General features: G+C 52.3%; 1 protein-coding gene and 4 non-coding genes across 5 annotated transcripts; 3 read left to right on the forward strand and 2 right to left on the reverse strand.

The window, feature by feature from the left end:
• Positions 1–4,578: 4,578 nt before the first annotated feature.
• TRNAR-CCU lies at positions 4,579–4,651 on the reverse strand. Its single transcript has one exon. It is a non-coding gene; the product is annotated as a tRNA-Arg (tRNA).
• A 3,264-nt stretch (positions 4,652–7,915) lies between these two features.
• Positions 7,916–7,987, forward strand: TRNAQ-UUG. The gene has a single exon. It is a non-coding gene; the product is annotated as a tRNA-Gln (tRNA).
• An 806-nt stretch (positions 7,988–8,793) lies between these two features.
• On the forward strand, positions 8,794–8,887 carry TRNAI-UAU. Its single transcript has 2 exons — positions 8,794–8,831; positions 8,852–8,887. It is a non-coding gene; the product is annotated as a tRNA-Ile (tRNA).
• A 1,804-nt stretch (positions 8,888–10,691) lies between these two features.
• TRNAS-AGA lies at positions 10,692–10,773 on the reverse strand. Its single transcript has one exon. It is a non-coding gene; the product is annotated as a tRNA-Ser (tRNA).
• Positions 10,774–15,841: 5,068 nt separating this feature from the next.
• Positions 15,842–16,156, forward strand: LOC120389360 (histone H4). The gene has a single exon (XM_039511883.1). The coding sequence runs from the start codon at positions 15,845–15,847 to the stop codon at positions 16,154–16,156; it is 312 nt and encodes a 103-aa protein (XP_039367817.1). The 5' UTR covers positions 15,842–15,844.
• The last annotated feature ends 5,186 nt before the right edge of the window (positions 16,157–21,342 follow it).

Here is a 21,342-nt window from a genome sequence, read left to right on the forward strand (position 1 = left end):
ACATGGTTATATTCCACCTCCTTCACTGGTTACACCCAACAAAATTAATTATACAGCAGACAGAAACAATCACAGACCCAGACAGAGACCATGCAAATAAACATACAAAACAATACAGAAGGGAGGATTTCACAACTACATCTATACAGACATAAGGGTTTTCCAGCTGTGTCTATTGATAAGTGAGTTCTTGCCAGACAGGATGCTACCAAACTAAGTTTCCCTTTCTCTGGAGGTGATGGAATATCAGGGCAGGATTGTATTCCTCACAGCCCAATAGCACCTTATTTCAATGTGACTAGTTGGGAATGTGAGGATGTGACCATACACTTCCCAGCTTATGGCTGCCTTTGCTGCTTAGCCGAAGAACCAGGCCTCAGACTGTCACAGTAAGAGAAGGCCATTACACAGACAGACAGTGATTTTTTATTCTTTCTTTTATATCTTTATAACTAGCTAAGTGATAAAAATACACCTAAATTCTTAAAGTACAGGCCTTTGCAGACAGGCCTGAATCTCTGTATCCTAACAGTCCTTGAGGTCAGGCAGCCTCTGGGTAAGGGGGTGGGGACTCAGATCCTTCCACTGGCCAGTTCCACCAGGGTCATGTATAAACCAGGGAAGTTCCCCACAATAGCCAGACCAGATGCCCCCTTTACACTTGTGCTCTGTCCTCATTGCTTCTCTGTCTCTCTTCCCCTCATCTCTGCTGCTCCCTCAGCACCTGGCCCCACAGCACTTCCTGCCAGCCAGAGACTGCATGTTCTAGGCCTGCTCCTGCGCTATCTGCACCTGCAGATGTGGCCGCTCTCCTGATTGCAAAGGAAAGGAACCTTTCCAGGAAATGGCCACAGCTTCTGGGAATCCCTGTGTGGCTGTAAACAGAGTTTGGCTCCTGGCACAGGAGGCAACTTAAAAGCTGAGCACCCAGACAGGAGCTTGAACCCTGGACCCTCAGATTAAGAGCCTGGTGCTCTACCAACTGAGCTACCTGGACTTGTTAGGAAACATCTTCACCATTCACCACAACAGTGATTATCCCTGTGTTCAGGCAAGAGTGAGCAGGCAGGCAAAAGAGAGGCAAAAAAAGTCCCAGGAACCCCTCCTCTTTTTCTGCACAGCCACTGCCTGTCAGCAGGATTCCTCCTCCTCCTCAGGGAGACTAAATCTCTGTGCCCAGACAGCCGGTCCATCCACTGCACCTCAATCCCCCATGCCCGAGCCTCCCTGCCAAAGCCCTGCACCTGGCCCCATACAGTTAAGTCTCACGTGTCGCTGGGAACTTAACTTCTTGTGCCCAGAGAGTCTCGGCCCCCTCAGCAGATGACCCGAGAAACACAGTGTCCGGCTTTTCCAAAGAAGTGTTTAGACCCCCTCATCATGTGGCCTAAAGGATAAGGCATCTCCCTGTGGATCGGATGATTCAGGATTTGAGTCCCCTCGTGGTTGTGCTCACTTTGTGCTGCAAGTCCTGCTCCCTTCAGGGCTGGAACCTCTTCTTGGCCGCTCAGACCAATGCTCCGGCTTCAGCTAGAGCCCCGGGAAGGAGTTGGGGGGTGGGCGTCACAAAGGCTGGGGCATGAGCCCCAGGTGCTTCCAGTCTCGCCTTTGCCCTTCCTGACTTGCCAAAGAAAATGGGCGGCTCCACTTCCAAAGTCAGCACCATGAGTGGGAACGGTCAGAGGCCCCACCAGGGGGGCTGGCCCTGCTTTCCTACCCTCTTCTGATGTTGGCCACAGAGCATCAGCAGCCGCCCTGCATGCTGGTCTGTGGGTGGCCTTCAGCACAGCAGGGAGCAGGCTGGCCCTGTGGCTGTCTGCTGGCCACACATAGGCATGGTCCTCTCCTCCTCTTGCCCTGGCCTCTGTGGCTTTTAAGCCTTCCCTTGGAGCTATCAGCACCAGCCGCCTCTGCTCCAGGTGCCCAGAGGAGGAGAGGTGCTGGGCTTCCGCCTGCCCAGCCCTGACTATGAAGCCTGGCCCTGGCCCTGCTTCTTTCAAGCGCCAGGTGGGCAAGAGGGAAAGCACAGTGGCAAGTGCCAGACTTGTGGGCACCAGGTGAAGCCGTGAGAATCCCAACCCTCAGGTGCCAGTTCTAGAGCCCTGACCCATCCAGCAGGAGGGGAAAAAATGGCTCTTGCAGAGCTGGAGACAAGGAAGTGGAGCAGTGTGAGCTCCAGGGCTTTACCACAAGGTCCCACTGAGATTTGAACTCAGATTGCAGGACTCAGAGTCCCGAGGGCTACCCATTACACCATGGGACCAGCTCATGTTGTCTTCTCAGGCCATCAGTGACCCTTACGGGGCTGGCTTGTGTAAGGGACTGTTGGCCCCTTACTAAAGCTTAGTGGGGGGTTTGGTTGTCTAGTTCCCAGTCCCAGTAGAAGGGGGAAGGGCCAATGGGAAATCAGGACCCTGAGACTGACAGTCCCCTGGGGCAATGGGGAGAGGCCAAAGCTCCAAGTTAGCCACACTGACAGGCCAGGCAGTGTAATGAGGGAGTCACCAGGCCAGGGGGTCCCATCCTCCCTGGGAGCTGGACCTGCCTGGGGCAGAGTGGGGCGGAGCTAAGGAGAGAGCAGGAGCCCGAGAAGAGCCGGGGAGCAGAGCTGCGCAGGTGTAGTGCCAGAAACTGCTCCCTGTAGGACTTTGCTACCTGCAGCAGTTACTGAGACCTGAGGTTTTTCTTATTTGCTGACTTGTCCAAATTGGTTAAAACTTGACAGTGGTGGGAGATGGAAGCATAAAGGCTTCGTCCTCCAAACGACCCTGCCTGGTGTCCATCTGTATCTATTACCTCTTAACACAGGATAGTAAAAAATAGAGTGAGGTCATTTAAACATCATTTATTTTGCAGCTTCATTTACTGTGCTAACAATGTAGCATCCTGACACCGATACTTCTGCCCATGTGACCTGTGGGTTGGATTCATTTTAGTGGGATGCGGGACATGTGGAGGATAATTTAAACTCTTAATTTCCTTAGAGTTTCCCTGCAATATACTTCTATGCTGGTGCAATTTCTGACCATTGCACGTCTATTGTATTTATTACAATAGCACAAGTAAGTCACACAAGTGACATAGTCTAGGGGCTTGGCTACACTTGCAAGTTAGAGCGCATTAAAGCAGCCCCGGGCGCCCTAATTCCTGAGGTGTCCACACTCGCAAGGCACATGGAGCACCTGGGCTCTGCAGCTGGAGCACTCTTGGTAATCCACCTCCATGAGAAGCATAAAGCTTGCTGAGCCCTGCTGAAATACCCGGGCATCAGTGTGGATGATGTGTTGCATCACTGCACTGTGTTTGGCCTCAGGAAATGTCCCATAATCCCCTGAAGTCAAGTGCCCACTCTGGTCATTGTTCTGAAATCGGCTGCAGGCATGCGGATATCCCCTTTCAAAGCTCCGTTTCTGACAGCCGGCTGCTTATCTGCTCTGGGACAAAGCAACCATTAGTGTGGAATGCTGCTGCTGTGAGTGTGTGTGAGGGGGGGGGTTGCTGCTGTCCGAACACACAAGACAGCATGCTGACACACTCTCAGCCCCCCAAACACACTGTCACTCCCCCCACGTACACACAACACACTCCCTGTCACACTCCACCCCCGCCCCCCATTTGAAAAGCACGTTGCAGCCACTTGCACACTGGGTTAGCTACCACAATGCACTGCTCTCTGTGGCATTGCCAGAGCTGCTAATGTGGCCACTCCAGTGCGCTTGCAGCTGTCAGTGTGAACACACGGCAGTGGTTTCCCTGCTGTGGTTTAACTCCCAGCGCTCTACCTCTGAAAGTGTAGCCAAGCCCTAAATTTCCTAAACCAACCGAACTCAGTAACTGCCCTCCACCACCATGTGCAGTGAGTAGGGGCACAGTGAAGCACAAACCACACTTGCTGGCTCAGCCTTGTGCATGGTGGGGTGGCCGCCTCCCCATTGATGAGACCTGGTCCCACCATCTCCGCGGAGCTCCAGTCTGCCCTGCTGCCATCCCTGTCTGTGTTGTCTTCTCTAGCAGTTGACTGGAAGGTGAGCACTGGCTGCATGCCATGTAGCCATGTTGTCTCGAAGGGCGAAAGCAGGAGGAATGATGCCTTCATAGCCCACCCAATATTCCCTAACATAGTTAAGGAAAATATTTCTCAATGAATTCTCAGTAAAAGATCAGTAGCAGCCACTGTCCGCATCAGTCTACGAGCATTGGTATTTTCTTGAAATTTGTCAGACCAACCTATCTAACACCTAACACACATTTGAAGTTCTTCTTTTCACACTGTTGCTCATTCTCAGGTTCTGCTTTGTCTCCAGACAGATCCATTCTCTTTCAGGACAGCCTTGTTCTTTCTGTCTGTTTCACTCACTGAGGTGTTGGAGTAAACACTCCCCTTCCCTCTAGTCTCAGACAAACACTAGTATTAAGTGTTTGCTACCGATGGGTCTAGAAAGCATTTGTCAAGTGGAAGATGCTGTTTCTGGGGGATTGCTCCCAAGATCCAGTACTTTGGGTTCAAACGTCTCCCAGCTTCCTTGGTGAAAATAACACCAAGGCTTTGTTGCAATATACAAGAAGGAAGGAGTTTTCCACCCCAGATGGGACTTGAACCCACAATCTTTGGCTTAGGAAGCCAATGCCTTATCCATTAGGCCACTGGGGCCCTGAAGAGCAGTAGAAAGAAGGATGGAAATTCGCTCTCAGGATTGCACATTCCTCACATTCACTCAGAAGCCAAATACCCATTTAATGGCCTTACAGAAACGTCTGCATCCCCTGGCAGCGAGGCACCTGGGCAGGTCGCTGACAGAGCTGAGCACCACCTTTCTGCCAGCCATCGTTAGAGAAGAACCCCACCCTGGAGTCACCCCTCCCTCCTTCAGCACCTCCACGGCTGTGGCTCTGAGTGGCAGTAGGATGATTAGGGGGCGAATCCGGGGCTGGAAGGGGGGTAAGGTCGGCCTGTAAGGAGTAACCAGGTGGGGCAGACCCAGGGGGAGGCTGTGGGCTGCTGGTTGGTTGTTGGGATCTGAGCTCTAGATCAAAGCTGCACAGGGACCTGACACCCAGGATTATAGGGCCGACATAGTGACCCCCTTACTGGCCTCGGTGACCCCCAAACCCTTGTTACTAAGGGCATTGAGGAGTCTCTGTCCCTTAATAACTTCTGGGAGCTCCCAGCAGGCTGCGGGCGTCAGCCGCCTCCTGCCTCACAGGTTAGACTCTTGGCACCGTGCCAGCCGCCCCCTCGCTTGCAGGCCCAGTGTAAGAAGAAGGAGGCCTGGTGCTGGCAGAAGAGGGTTTTGATTGATCGACCTCTGTGTGATGGGCACAGGACGCTTCCACTCAGTAGCATAGCTGGGGGGGAGCAAGGGGAGCAGCTAAGGGCGTCGGGTTCCTCCGGTGGGGGTGTGGAGCAGCCGTTCGTTTTCCTGTTCGCACTCCTCTGCGGTGTGAAAATCGGGGAGGGGAGGCAGAAGCCCCACGTCCCTCCAGAAATGACACTCAGTGGGGGAAGCCAGGACAACAGGGTGGGGCGGCAAGTGGTGGCCAGACTCTCACTGCCAGGGTCTAGTCTAGCTCAGGGTCCAGCTCCACTTCCTCCCCGCACCACTGGCCCCCAGTCCCCTTCCACCACCAGGTCAACCCGGGCACTAGGGCAGGAACGGGGTGAGGCAGCAAGTCAAGCTGAGCAAGGCAGGCAAAAGCGAGTCTTGTCTTCATGGGCTGCTCACAATGACGTCCTTTTTGTGTGCAACTGCTGCAAAAACATCCCGGGCAGAGAAGCAACAGGCCAAAATATAACCACATAACTGCCAAAGTAGCTCAGTTGGGAGAGCGTTTGACTGAAGTTCTAAAGGTCCCTGGTTCAATCCCAGGCTTTGGTTGGCTCTTTTATCCCTCTTTGTGCAGTGGTGGCTTGTTTTCTGGGAGCACAGTGGTGCCTGCACCCCAGGTGAGTCCCTGAGCTTGGGCTCTGCAGTAGGAAAAGATATTGTGGGCTTCTGCCCCTAATTGGCTGGCCTGACCTTTAACAATGAGGGACAGGAGCTGTCTCCCTAAGTGAGTTATTGGTGGACCCAATATGGCAGGAAGAGAGTGCTAGAGGGGGTGCTGCGCAGTGACAGGCAGGTAGAGAGGATGGAAACTCTTCTGTGCAGCTGAGCGAGGGCAGTACCAGGGAAGGGGCATCTGTGAAAGTGGCCCTGTGGAAGGGAGTTGGGGGCCCAGGAGGAGGCACTTGATGTTCAGTGTCTTGGAGCAGCTGGACTTGGACATGGTGGGTGTTCAGGAAATGCACATTAACAAGTCTAGGGTAGCTTGATGGTGATTGGTGGAAGGGCCATCTCTCTGGTCCTCCAGGCCAGGGAAGAATGATGGGGCTGGAGTCACATTCGTGGTGCGAGTACAGAAGGTGCTGGAGCTCCAACCAGGGAGGGCATTACTGGTGGGCTTTGTGCTCCATGGCACTGGTTACTGCTATATTAGTGTGTATGGTCCCCAATTAAGGCATGAAAGGAAAGTTCTATGAAGGAACTGGCTCCCTTCTTCTAGACCAGTGGCGGCTCTAGGCACCAGCAAACCAAGCTGTTGCCTAGGGCGGCCAAATCTAGGGGGCGGCAGGCTGGGCCGGTGGACCTGCTGCAGTCATGTCTGCGGGAGGTCCACCGGAGCCGCGGACGACCGGACCTGCCGCAGGCATGACTGCGGAGGGGGCGGTCGTCCCGCGGCTCGGCTGGACCTCCCGCAGGCATGTCTGCGGCAGCTCAAGCGGAGCCGCCGGACCCGCGAACCGTCCGCAGTCATGCCTGCGGCAGGTCTGCTCGTCCCGGGGCTCCGGTGGACCTGCCACGGGAGCTCAACCGGAGCCGCGGGAAGAGGGGACCCGCCGCGGGACCGAGGAAGGGCGGCGCAGCACACCGCGCTGCCTGGGGCAGCCTATTTTCTAGAGCCGCCCCTGTTCTAGACCGCACGGTGTTTGGTGTCGGGGGGGATTTCAATTGTTGCACCGGCCTGAGGACTGCTGGTCCTGTTTTCCCAACCGTCAGAGGAAACTCTTCTAAGATGAGCACTACCTGGCGCAGGTCTGTAGTGAGGTCGGCTTAGAGAACGTGTTTCTGCACAGTGAACCAGTGGAGGGTGGGCAGTAACCTCCTATTCCTCTGACCCGAGCTCACACCAGCCGCAGAGGGGATACACCTTTCTGCGGGGACAGGCCAGGAGTCGCACTGACCGGATTTACGTGAAGGAGAGCACATCGACAGCCCAGTGCAGGGTGGTGCCAATGGACTGTTCGGATCACTCAGCTCTCACCGTGTGCTCAATGTGGGCAATTCCCTGACCCAGGGCAGAGGATACTGGAAGCTGAACATCCAGAGCTTGCAAGATAAAGGAGCAGGGGGGCGAGGCCTGGAGGTGTTGGCAGAACGGGAAAGCATCAGAGGGTTCTGTGGTTACCAGGGGGACTGGTGGGAGTCGGTGAGGAAGGAGTTGGCGGCTTTGTTCCGGCGGCCGGGGAAACACCACAACATTAAAGAAACCAACAGTGCAAAGTCCTGCAGTGTCACCTGTGGGATTTCCACAAGAGCATCCAGGCAGGGGAGCCAGTCAGCCTGTGACTGTACGACCAGATCAAGCGACAGCTGCCCGAGTTCCAGGAGATGAGGCTGCAGTTGGCTGATATGAGCGGGAGCATCGAGTGAAGGGAGGAGCAGACTCCCCTGACATTTTTGCAGCCTGCAGGGAATGGAGACAAAGCAGGGGGATGCAGGGACTCAGGGCAGGACCCATGGATCCGGTAGTGCAGGACCACAGTCGCTGGAGGAGGAGAGAGAGACCTGCGAGAGGAAGCTGATGGTGGGAAGCAATAAGTGCAGAGTGCAAACCAGCCAAGAGTCACAGGGATCTAGAAAATGAGCTAGTAGCAGGTCCCATGGTGTAATGGGCAGCACTCAGGACTTTGAATCCTGGAATCTGAGTTCAAATCTCAGTGGGACCTTGTGGTGACATGCTGCTTTGCTACAAAGCACTGGAGCTCAATGTGTTTGGCTACCTTCTTTCAGGGTCAACTAGAGTGAGGTTTTTCTCTCCTGATGGGTAACTGATGCCCACTGGAGATAGGTCTTTGGTCTGGCTGGTTCAATGGGCTGGCGGCTATCGGTTGGAGGTCCCAGAACTTAACAGTCTGGCTAGAGATTCCTGTGGGTTGACTGGATGGTTGTTTCTCGCTGCTTCACCTGATGTCCACATCTTTGGTCCCTGTACCTGCAGCTGCCACCCTCTTCCTCTTGCCCACATGGCACTTGAAGGAAGGAGGGCCAGGGCCAGGCTTCCCAGTCAGGGCTAGGCAGGAGGGAGGCAGAGTCCCAGGCTGGAGCCCAACACACCTCTCCTCCTCTGGTCACCTGGGGTGCTGTTCCCCCCTGTTCAGGCCCCTCTGGGGCCCTGCACTTCACACAGCTCTCCCTGATTTCAGCTGTTAGTGACGGAGCCTCACTGCTAGCGCAGACTCGGCAGTTTGTTGCATGAGAGACACTGTCCCAAAGCAGGACTAATGCTTAGAGCTGGTTGTCAGTGATTTCAGATCTGTTGGTCTGCAGCAAGACTCTCCATTGAGTCTTAACCAGCTCAGTTATTACACAGGGAAGAACAAAAGGGTCAAATGGGGCCTGGAACCCTTAAGAAGAATCCACCCCACCGAGTACAACACTTGTCGCTACCTGCTCTCAGCCCCACTGAGAATGTTTTGGGGTCACTCCTTGCCTGTATCAACCTAGGAGTCTCAGAGAATCTTAATTAACAGGTGCTCCAGTGGCGCAATTGGTTAGCGCACAGTACTTATAGGGCAGTGCTGAGAGGAGCTATGCTGAGGTTGTGAGTTCAAACCTCACCTAGAGCACTGGTTTTCATTAACAACATGGCATCACCCCCTCATTTGCCCCTGTGGAATGTAGAATTCAAGCCCTGGGTACCCTCAGGAGGGGGCTAATAAAAAATGCCCCCTTCACTTATTACCTCCTCTCCAGGTCAGAATCTACCATCCTTTCTACCCCCCAGCCCCTGTGCCAGGATCCCTCAAGCAGAGCCTGGAGTCCTGCCCCTGGCGTCTGTACTATTGACACAGACTAAGTGACAGGGACAAAACACTCAAATCCCGCCTGGTGCGGGGAGCCAGGTTTGCTCTTCAAATTCTGTCATTGGTACGTTTCCAGGCCTGGGAATGTCCCACAACAGCATTTAATGGGAAGCTGCCTGCAGAACAGTGACACTGCACAGAGCTCCTGTGGAGGAGGGGTGGGAATTAGTAACATTTTGAGGATCGTTTGGGAAATGAGCCTTTGCTGGCAAGGTTTGTCTCTGTTCATATTTCACCTTCAGGTGTTATGTTGAGGGATCTTTAGTGTATTTTTGGGAGGTTAATAACTATCTCCTCAACTTTATTTACTCAACTTAAAAATTGGTGTCACTTGATTTTTGCATCTCCCTGTGAAAATACAACTGACACGTGTGGCTTTCTACAGGGGGTCATGATGTTAAAGTTAAGGAATTCAGTCTCTGTACTTCTGGGGGGAGTGGGTTGCTTTTTTACAGCTGCCTCAGGGCCAGGCACACTGGGCTGTTAGTTGCACCCACTGTCCTTGCCAGGGGCCCCTGCTGAATCCTGGGCGGCTGCACTGCAGTGCTGGGGTGACTCTGCAGGTGGAGAAGCTGCTGTGGAGCAATGTAGAGCAAGTGCAGGAAGGAGACGGGGTCACTATTCACATTCTGAACTGCACAGTTTTCCAAATTTGGGACTAGATTCATAGACTTAAGGTCAGAAGGGACCATTATGATCATCTAGTCTGACCTCCTGCACAATACAGGCCACAGAATCTCACTCACCCAGTCCTGTAACAAACCCCTAACCTATGTCTGAGTTATTGATGTCCTCAAATTGTGGCTTAAAGACCTCAAGGTGCAGGGAATCCTCCAGCAAGTGACCCGAGCCCCATGCCGCAGAGGAAGTCGAATGTCCGAGAACAATTCTGGTGAACGCAGAGCAATGACACTGGAGATGCCCAGACCTCCAATAGGGGCAATGTGGAAATTAATAATGGGAAGATCATTTGTGAAATTAGTCGTCACTGACAAGATTTGTCTCTGTTCCTATTTCACGCTATGAGGAATCAGTACAGATTTTTACTATATTAATTAAACACTTAATTTTATTTAATCAAGCCAAAAACTTAGTATCACTTATTTTTTCTCTGTCCTAGCAAGAATGAATTGAATTTTGTGACTTTCTGGAAAGTGCAGCGAGATTAAATGTGGGAAATTCAGTCTCTGTGTTTGTGAGCTGATGTTTTCCTCTCACAGGTCAGTGCCTGCATTGACATACCCAGAGGGATCTAAGGGCTGGTGTACGCTGGGCACTGAACTGGCAAAGCGACGTCTCCCAGGGGGTGACCCCCCCACAAACCCATAGAGTTAAGGTGACCTAAGCCCGGGTTAGATAGTGCTAAAGAAAAGGAAGAATTGTTCTGTCCATGCAGCTATTACAGGGATGGGAAAATCCCTCCAGTCACTGTCTACTCCAAAGTGCTATAGCAGTGCCACAGCAGCGTTTTAAGTGTAAACAGAGTGAAAGTAGATCTGGCTCCAGTTTGCACTATGGATGCTCAGGCACTAAGACTACAATAATAACAACAGCAGCGCAGCGCTTGCGTAGTTGGCAGGATTCGAACATGCGCAGGGAGACCCCAATGGATTTCTAATCCATCGCCTTAACCACTCAGCCACAACTACTTGATATACATCCATTTCACTGCATGATGATTTTGTTCTCACTGAATTGTCACTTCAAATTGTTTGCTCAGACCAGCTTCCCCGGCTGCGCATCAGTGTAAGTGTGTCCGTGGGTGAACAGCGAGAATTCCTGCCCATTTTCCTTCTGGCTGGAGCAGCATGAGAGTGTGTTTGTGTGAACGACATTGCTGTAGATTGTTGTTCATTCCCCACTCTGACAATTCAGACAGTCCCTTTCCTAGTCAAATCTCCAGCACATCGTTCCAATAGCAGGGGGCAGGATTTCTCTGGGGCACTGAAATTTTTCAGAGGGCTGGTGCATGAACTCAGTGTTGCATTCCATCCCTGATGTTTCATGGACTAACAACAGCAGCAGAAAGAAAGAGCGGAGCCAATATCTCCCTGGCAGGGATGCAGGTGCCACGTCCCCTCTGTCTGACCATCGCCATTGCAGGAGAGAAGGGTTCACTGGCATTGAATGCCCTGGCTCAGACCAGAGACACAGGGAGGTTTGTGCGCCTCCACTTTGCGCGCCCGAGGCAAGTCCCTCACTCGCCTCACCCTTGTTACAGCGCTGCAAACTCCATCCCAGAGCCTGCCCCCCAGAACCCCTCCCCCACCCAAACTCCCTCCCAGAGACCAGCCTCTCACCCCTTCTGCACCCAAACTCCCCAGAGCCTGCACCCCAATCCCCAGCAGGGGTGGAGTGGTGAGGACAGGGATGGGGGAGGAGGAGGGGGGCAGGGTGCTGAGGACAGGGATGGGGGGACGAGCAGGGCGGGGGGGCGAAGGGAAAGGCCGGGCAGAGCGGACAGGGTGGGGAGGGGACGCCGGGGCGGGGCTGGCGGGAGGGTCACAGCGGGGGACGACACTGCGGGGCAGGTGGGGCGCTGAGGGGCCCCGCGGCCCCAGGCTGCCGCTTGTGGGGCTGCTCCCAGGCAGCTCAGCCCCCCCCCAGGCCCAGCTGGGGGGGGGTGAAGCCCTTTCACTCCGCGCTGCCTCTGCCCTGTGCCCCCCCCAGCCCGGATCCCACGCGGGATTCGAATCCCAACGGCCGCAGCGCGCACCGGGGGGGGCAGCGAAGCCTCGGGGCGAGGGAACCGGGGCCTCCTCCCACGCGCCGAGTCTCTTTCCCGCGCTCTCTCCGCCAATCAGGGAGCGGGGAGGGGCGCGGCGAAGTGACGCGTTACGGCCCCTCCTCCAATAGGAGGCCGCGTGTGAGAGAGAGAGAGAGAGAACTACGCTTCCCAGAGTGCACCGGGAGGGGGGCGTTGCCTGAGCAACTGTCCGTCACTTCCGCTCTGAGAAGAGCCAGCAACTACAACTCCCAGCCTGCCCCGGGGCGCCTCCGTCCTCTCGAGCCCAGCTAAGGGCGGGTCCCTGGGTCCACCTGACACCTCCCCCAACAACGGGTCTGGGTCTGTGCGGGGACTGCACCCTAGACCTCCTCCCCCGACCCAAACTCTCTCCAGAGCCTGCACCCCAATCCCCAGCCCCAGCCCAGGGCCTGCACCCTAGACCTCCTCCCCCGACCCAAACTCCCTCCCAGAGCCTTAGGCAGGTGGAGGGTGGAGTTTTGGGGGGCGGGGTCTGGGCGGTATGAGTGACATTATTGGCCCACTGGGAGGACTGGAGGACTGGCCCTGGCCCTAAGGTAAATTGAGGTTGAGACCCTGCTTTAAGGGATTGGAGCAATGCTGGAGAGACTGACGGGCAGGGAGCTGGGGAGCTGTGTGTGCTCCAAGGAGAGTTGTTGTTGTGCTCTGGTGACACAGAGCGGGGGTGGGGAGTTTATAAGCTGTGGTGTTTGTACAGAGATAAAGTTTACTAACCCCCAGGTTAAAAACTGTTCCTGCTCTGGGCAATACAGGACACTCCTTGCTGTGAGTATAGATCAGTCGTTCAATGTTTCCCTGCAGGGTAATGGCTTCCTAGTTCCAATCCAAGTAATTCCCTTTAAAAACTTTTTCGAATGGAAATCAATTTCCAGACCCATCTCCAGTATGTTCAGGAGTTCGCTGAATGGGGGCAGGGGGCTTGAAATGAATTTAAACACTCAGCATTTTCCTGTGCAAATGAATAAAGACCTAGCAGAGCTGTCCAGCAGCTGAAATCAGTTCCAGTCCTCGGCGTCTCTAAGAGGGACACTCTGTATCTGAGGCATGTGGGACACCTCTGTGGTGAGGACAGGTGAAAAAATGCTGGATTCAATGAAAGCTGAGACCATAGGAGGGGAAGGTGAATAGCAGCACCACACAGGGTCATAACACTCAGACACGGGGCTTCGCTGTAACTGCCCCTGTGTTTTCCATTATTTCTATCCTAAGGAACACACCCTCCCCCTCCCCCACACACTGTCACACACAACCTTCTCCCCTTGAGCCCCATACCACCCCAAACCCGCACCCCCCCACACCCCAAGGGACCCAGCCTCTCGGTGACTCACCCAGATGGGGGCTTGTCTCTGCATCTCCCCAACGGAGGGGAAGAGAGCCGAAAGGGCCACAGGAGACCAGTGGAGCTAGGCAGGGATAGAAAAGACTTCCCCTCCCTTCTCTTCCCCTCTCTTCTCTTCTCAAGAGTCTTGTTAATCTCACCCATGGGACGTTCCAGCACCGGGTGGGCTCAAAGCACCAACCTTCCCCTCAGCAACAGAAGGGGGAACCAGATCTATCACATGGAAGGAGGCTCCCCACCTCTGCTGCTGCCATCCTGCAGCCTTTAATATGGATTTGTTTTAGCTAATGCAACCCCCTCAACCCCTAATTCATCCATGAATCAAGGAGAAAAAACTCTTAATCAGGCACCAGAGGTGCAGTGGGTTAGTACACAGAACTCATAATAGTAGTGCTGAGTGGAGTGATGTTGAAGTTGTGAGCTCACCTGGAGCACTAGTTTTCTTTAAGCAAATGGCTTCTGCCAATCATTTTGCCCTGCAGAAAATACAATTGCAGCTCAGAAGACACCAGGGTCCCCTTGCTTTACAGAGAGCAGGGCAGATTCCACAGATCTACCAGGCTCTGCTCTCCACCAGCCGCCTGTGTCAGGAGGGGTCAGGCAGAGCCCAGAGCACTGCCCCCGACTCCCCCTCAGTCTTTGCTCCCCAAACCACCTGTGTGCTCACCCTCTTCGCTGTGAGACTCAAACCCTGCCTGGCTTTCTGTATGTCGGTGTGGTTTTCGTCTGTTGTGTTGATATGCATGTGGGTCCTGTGTGATTTTGGTGGATGCCTGGCATAGTTTTGTGTGCATGGGTGTGTGTATGATTTTTGCATGCAGATTGTTTTTTGCTTAGTATTCTTTTGATATGTGGGTTTTGTGTTTCCTGTTGTTGGCTTTTGCTGTATTTTTGGTGTGGATTTGTTCTTTCTATATTTTGTGTGGTTTTCCTTTTTGTGTATATGGCTCTGTGTGCTGTGCGGGTTTGGTTTTTGTTTATGTCTGTGTGGGTCTGTGCAGTGTGTGATTTTCTCATTCTCTCTGTGTGGGTTTGTCTCTCTGTTTGTATCTTCATGTGTAAATTCACTGGAACTTTTCAAACTCTCCACAGCTTTGCCAATTTTCACCAGGAATTTTTCTCCATTAACAAATTCTCACTTGTTCCCTACCAGTTGGTGACCATTGCCCCAGGGGCCTGTCAGTCTCAGGGTCCTGATTTCCCATTGGCCCTTCCCGCTTCTATTGGGACTGGGAACGAGCCAACCAAAAACCCCACTCAGTTTTAGTAAAGGGCCAACAGTCCCTTACACAAGCTGGGCCTGTGAGGGTTACCACTGTGCAGAGAAAGCAGCATAAGCTGGTCCCATGGTGTAACGGGCAGCACTCAGGACTCTGAATCCTGCAATCTGAGTTCAAATCTCAGTGGTACCTTTGGTTTGTGGTGAAGCCCTGGAGCTCACACTGCTCCACATCCCTGTCTACTGTTGGACAAGAATAAGTCTTTCCTCTCCTGCTGGGTGACTCAGGTGCTGTGGGGGGTCAGGGCTCTATAGCTGGTTAATGGTGCCTGAGGGTTGGGATTTTCATGGCTTCATCTGGTGCCCACAAGTCTGGCACTTGCTGCTGTGCTTCTCCTCTTGCCTACCTAGCCCTTGAAGAGGGCTAGGCAGGCAGGAGCCCACCACTTCTCCTCCTCTAGGCACCTAGAGCAGAGTCAGCTGGTGCTGACAGCTACAAGGGAAGGCTTAAAAGCTGCAGGGCAACAGAGGGCAGGGCAAGAGGTGGGGAGAACCATGCCTATGTGTTGGCCAGCAGACAGCCACAGAGACACCTAGCCAGGCTGCTCCCTGCAATGCTGAACCCCCACTGAAGGCCACCCTCAGGGTGGCTGCTGATGCTTTGTGGCCAACATCAGAAGATGGTAGGAAAGCAGGGCCAGCCCCCCTGGTGGGGCCTCTGACCGTTCCCACTCATGGTGCTGACTTTGGCAGTGGAGCCGCCCAGTTTCTTTGGCAAGTCAGGAAGGGCAAAGACGAGACTGGAAGCACCTGGGGCTCATGCCCCAGCCTTTGTGACACCCACCCCCAACTCCTTCCCGGGGCTCTAGCTGAAGCCGGAGCATTGTCCTGAGCGGCCAAGAAGAGGTTCCAGCCCTGAAGGGAGCAGGACTTGCAGCACAAATTGAGCACAACCATGAGGGGACTCAACTCCTGAATCATCCGATCCACAGGGAGATGCCTTATCCTTTAGGCCACATGATGAGGGGGTCTAAGCTCTTCTTTGGAAAAGCCGGACACTGTGTTTCTCAGGTCATCTGCTGAGGGGGGCTGAGACTCTCTGGGCACAAGAAGTCAAGTTCCCAGCGAGATGTGAGACTTAATTCTCTGGAGCCAGGTGCAGGGCTTTGGCAGGGAGGCTCAGGCATGGGGGATTGGGGTGCAGCGGATGGACCGGCTGTCCAGGTGCGGAGATTTAGTCGCACTGAGGCACAGGAGGGAGGAGGAGGAGGAATCCTGCTGACAGGCAGTGGCTGTGCAGAAAAAGAGGAGGGGTTGCTGGGACTTTTTTTGCCTCTCTTTTGCCTGCCTGCTCACTCTTGAGGTGAACGGTGAAGATGCTTTTCAACAGCGAATATGTCTGGGCGTGGTAAGGGAGGCAAGGGTCTTGGGAAAGGAGGCGCTAAGCGCCATAGGAAGGTGTTGAGGGATAACATCCAGGGTATTACGAAACCCGCTATTCGCCGTTTGGCTCGTCGTGGGGGAGTGAAGCGTATTTCAGGCCTCATTTACGAGGAGACTCGCGGGGTGCTGAAAGTGTTTCTGGAGAACGTGATCCGAGATGCTGTTACTTACACCGAGCATGCGAAGCGGAAGACTGTGACTGCTATGGACGTTGTTTATGCATTGAAGCGTCAGGGTCGGACTCTGTACGGATTTGGAGGCTAAACTGTGCCAGTAATTCTCTTCAAAAACAGCAAATCCAGGTAGCTCAGTTGGTAAAGCATCAGGCTCTTAATTTGAGGGTCCAGGGTTCAAGCCCCTGTCTGGGTGCTCAGCTTTTAAGTTGCCCTGGGTGCCAGGAGCCAAACTCTGTTCACAGCCATGTGCAGATTCCCAGAAGCTGTGGCCATTTCCTGGGAAGGTTCCTTTCCTTTGCAATCAGGAGAGAGGCCACAGCTGCAGGTGCAGATAGCGCAGTCTCTGGCTGGCAGGAAGTGCTGTGGGGCCAGGTGCTGAGAAAGCTCAGAGGGGGAGCAGCAGAGATGAGGGGAAGAGAGACAGAGAAGCAATGAGGACAGAGCACAAGTGTGTAAAGGGGGCATCTGGTCTGGATATTGTGGGGAACTTCCTGCTTTATATACAACCCTGGTGGAATTGGCTAGTGGAAAGATCTGAGTCCCCACCCCCTTACCCAGAGGCTGCCTGACCTCGAGGACTGTTAGGATACAGAGATTCAGGCCTGTCTGCAAAGGCCTGTACTTTAAGAATTTAGGTGTATTTTTATCACTTAGCTAGTTATAAAGATATAAAAGAGAGAATAAAAAATCACTGTCTGTCTGTGTAATGGCCTTCTCTTACTGTGACAGTCTGAGGCCTGGTTCTTCAGCTAAGCAGCAAAGGCAGCCATAAGCTGGGAAGTGTCTGGTCACATTCACACATTCCCAACTAGTCACACTGAAATAAGGTGCTATTGGGCTGTGAGGAATACAATCCTGCCCTGATATTCCATCACCTCCAGAGAAAGGGAAACTTAGTTTGGTAGCATCCTGTCTGGCAAGAACTCACTTATCAATAGACGCAGCTGGAAAACCCTTATGTCTGTATAGATGTAGTTGTGAAATCCTCCCTTCTGTATTGTTTTGTATGTTTATTTGCATGGTCTCTGTCTGGTTCTGTGATTGTTTCTGTCTGCTGTTATAGTTGATTTTGTTGGGTGTAAACCAATGAAGGTGGTGGAATATAATTGGTTAGATAATCATGTTACAGTATGTTAGGATTGGTTAGTTACATTTCAGTAAAATGATTGGTTAAGGAATAGCTAAGCAAAACTCAGGTTTTACTATATATTCTGCAGTCAGTCAGGACGGTTGGGGGGAGGGGGGAAATGGGAACAGGGACTGGGGATGGGGGAATTGGGATCATGTTTTTCTAAAGGGGAAAATGGGAACGGGGATGGGAACAGAAACAGGGATACAGGCAAGGTTCTGTGGTGTCAGAGCTGGGAAGGGGGACACTGAGGAAGGAAACTGGAATCATGCTTGCTGGACGTTCACCCCAATAAACATCGAATTGTTTGCGCCTTTGGACTTTGGGTATTGTTGCTCTCTGTTCATGCGAGAAGGACCAGGGAAGTAAGAGGGTGAAGGAATAAGCCCCCTAACAGTCATTTGTTGCTCTAGGCTCCATTCACATCCCACGTCTGACACCATCACTGTCTTCTATCTGATGACATAGCCTAATTTCAACCTCTCCTGTAACATTACACCACCAACTATTTAGCATTTGTATGAGAGAAGTTGGAGGGCATTCAAACATCTTCAAATGGCAAAACTTCCCCCCCGGCCTGGTCACTGAATCCTATGGTGAGAAACTTTCTGTGCATTTCAGTTTCTTGTATTGTTGGATGGGGCCTGAAGTGCTGGAAGGGAAATGTCCATGGAAAACTTGGACATCCCCACTGTTGTCCAAAAAAAAGCAGGTGTTAGACACAATCGCTTCTCGTATTCCCGTGGAATCCGAGTCTAGCTGAAGAATTTCTGTCTATCCTAGAGAGAATCATTCCATTGTAAATACAAATGAAATGAGATCTTCAGGTCGAGTCAGCGCCTTTTAAAAATATTTACTGAGAAAAAAGCCATTCTTTGCCTTGTTGATAAGGACAAGAAGCCCTCTTTTCCTTTCTATTTCAAATGCAAAATGAATGGAGATTTTTATTGAAAAACTTCTGGTGTTTAGGGGGAATTGAACCCAGGCCATGGCTGCTAAAACACCAGAACTTATTGCTTAAAGTACCAGGGAGGGCTGGTTTTTTTTTGACAGCCAGTGTTGTTTTTCTCAGCCTCCTACTTCACCAATGTCAGACTCTGAGTGCAGTTAAGCTCTGGAATAGGCTCCCAAAGGCGTCTGTGGTGTCTCTGTCCTCAGAGGTTTTTAAGAACAGGTTGAACAAACCTCTGTCGAGGATACTCTGCATATACTTGGTCCCATAGACAACCTGCTCTGGCTCTATCTGCTACCTTCATCGTGTTTGGATGTAAAGGTGAGAAATGATGGGGAAATTGGCCCCTCTTTCAAGTTTAAATGTTGCAACTTCTACATCTAGACCGGGGTGGCCAACCTGAGCCAACGTAACTGCCAAACGTGCACCTTTGTATGCAACTGCTGAGTCAGTTGTGAACCTTGCTACCATTATCATTATCCCTTTGAAATGATGATGGTGATGGACACTTGGCTCTATATCCCAGAGTGCCCTGGACGTCTACAGGCTGCATTAGCCAATCCAACCATTTGGCACTTACAGATGGGCACCTCTGTATTGTGCCTGAGTCTTCTACAGCTATGAATGGCTGGTAGATGCCGATATTTTCCCGTCTTTTTAACCAGCACTAATACCCAGCCAGGCCAGGGCTGGGAAGAGAGAGAGAACAGCAGGTTTCCCCTATTGTGGCCATCTCGCTTTTTCTTGACTAGCTTCACCTCTGCACCAACTTGCACTTTTCACATGTGAGCCTGGCTAGCTCAGTTGGCAGAGCATCAGACTTTTAATCTGAGGGTCCAGGGTTCAAGTCCCTGGTCAAGTAAAAAACTTCTCACTGTGATTATAAAAATCTGTCTTTCTGGAGTCTTGTTCAGTGTTACTCTTTCTTTCTAGGATTTTGCTTTTCCTAAGAAGGGCCTTTCTGTGGGGAGGATTGAAGGAGTAACTCCTTGACATCCCCTCTGTCCTTGCAGGCTGGAGGAATAAAGTCCTCCGGGCATATGGCATGTTCCTCCCCTGCAGACACAAACACACAGAATATTCATAAGGAATTAGAATTAGAATCCACCACTTTCTTTGGGAGCTTGTTCCTGTCGTGAATCATCCTCGCTGTTGAATATTTGTGCCTTAGTTGTAATATGAATTTGTCTCTTTTCACCTTCCAGCCATTGGGTCTTGTTATGCCTTTCTCTGCTCGATTAAAGAGCCCTTTAATACCCCATCTTTTCTCTCCATTAAGGCCCTTCAACACTTCAGTGAAATCACCTTTCAATCTTCTTTTGATAAGCTAAACAGGTTGAGCTCGTTCAATAGCAAAGAGCCACCAAATGTTCTGAGGGCTGGAGAAAAATGTCTTCTAGGGAAAGTGGTGGATTCTCCATCTCCTGATGTCATTTAATGAAGACTAGATGCCTTTCTGGAAAGTGTTTGTCCCAAAAGTAGCTATTGTGTCATACAGGAGGCCTGCGATATGCAGGGGGTCAGATTAGATGCTCTAATGGTCTCTTCTGGCCATAAAGTCGACTAATTTCTGAAAAACTGAGTGTAGCATTGGGAGCAGCGTCTGATGTTTTCCTGTCTAGCCGGCTTGCTGCCTAGAACGAACGCTCCTTGAGTGGGGTGATCCACAGGGAGTAGCTCCAACCTCCAAAGTGCCTGCCAGGGGAAGGACATTAGCCCAGCAAGGGAGGGGTGTGGCAGTGACATCACAAAGGCTTTTGCAGGACCTCAGACTATTGGTCAAAGGTGGTGGGGAGGTGGTGACCTCACAGAAAGATGCTGACATCAGCCAGGCAGGACAGGGGCGAGGGGCCAGGGAAACCTCAGAGACCCCTGTGGCTTTGCTTCAGCAAGTCTCCTTCTCCAGGTCTCTCTTTGAGGACTGAGAGAGTATTTGGGTTCATGCACGTGAGTGCCAGGAGGAACCTCTTTTGAGTTTTCTCCTTCCCTTTTAGTGATTTTACTAGAAAACAGAAGTCCCTGTTTAGAAGGTAAGAGCCTCCTCGAGGGAAGGGGTGTCATGGGTTTGTCTCATTCAGATGCCGGTGCCCCCCCCCCATGTATGGAAGTTCCCGCCACCCTGCTCTGTGTTCGCAGGGTGGGAGAGAGCAGCATCCACGGCAGTGATTTGCTCCTGGCTGCCGGAGCAGAGCAGCAGGCTCAGCTGTCAGAACTTCCCAGAGCGATGAAAGGGGAGGGGTCCATGGCTCTGTAGCAGGAATGCAGGGCAGGCGAGTTCACGGAGGGCATTTTGGGATACTGGGGAAGGCCAGTTATGGTGATATAATGAACAGCAGCGTTTACTCTGTTATTTTAAGTTTGCTGCAAAAAGCTCTAGCCCTCTCATTGAAGTCATTTTATTTTGTCAGCAAAACAGGGCAGTTTTGTCGCCAGACATGGCACTGCAGTGTGTACACCAGCCACAAGCTGCCGACCGAGAGAGCGTTGTGTGTTTTTCACGCACCTGAGCAATATAATTCTGCTGAAACAACTTTGTAGTGCAGACCTGGCCAAAGATTCTCTCTCTCTCTCTCTCTCTCTCTCACACACACACACACACACACACACACACACACACACACACACACACACACACACACACACACACACACACACACACACACACACACACACACACACACACACACACACACACACACACACACACACAGACAGACAGACAGCTTGCAAGGAACACCTCACCTGCTCCTCTGCTTTGCAGAATCCAAAGACGAGCAAAGCTTCTCAGGCCCTGGTGGTGATGTCAGGGAGTCAGGTGTGGGCAGACAGTGTGTTATAGCTACTCACAGGCACCATGTCTTAGCTCGCTAAAGCATCTGTTTTGTAAACAGGAGATCCTGGGTTCAACTCCCAGTGGTGCCTTGTTGACTGGTTGTTGGGGCACCTGGTATTGGCTACTGTCAGAAGACAAGATTCAGAGCTAGATGGGCCTTTGGTCTGGCCCAGTGTGGTTTTTCTTATGGTTTAAATTACACTCACAGGCACTGATAACAGAGTTACTGAACGCTTGGGAGTTAAGAGCTGATAGGTCAGTGGTTCAGTCCCCACACAGATGACCCCCTTCCTCTGGGACAGGGGCAGGTCTGAGCTCTCACCCAAATGCTCATTGTGGCTGCCAGAATCTGTGAGCAGC

This window comes from Mauremys reevesii, linkage group 23 (assembly GCF_016161935.1).
Source record: "Mauremys reevesii isolate NIE-2019 linkage group 23, ASM1616193v1, whole genome shotgun sequence".
Lineage (NCBI taxonomy): Eukaryota > Metazoa > Chordata > Testudines > Geoemydidae > Mauremys > Mauremys reevesii.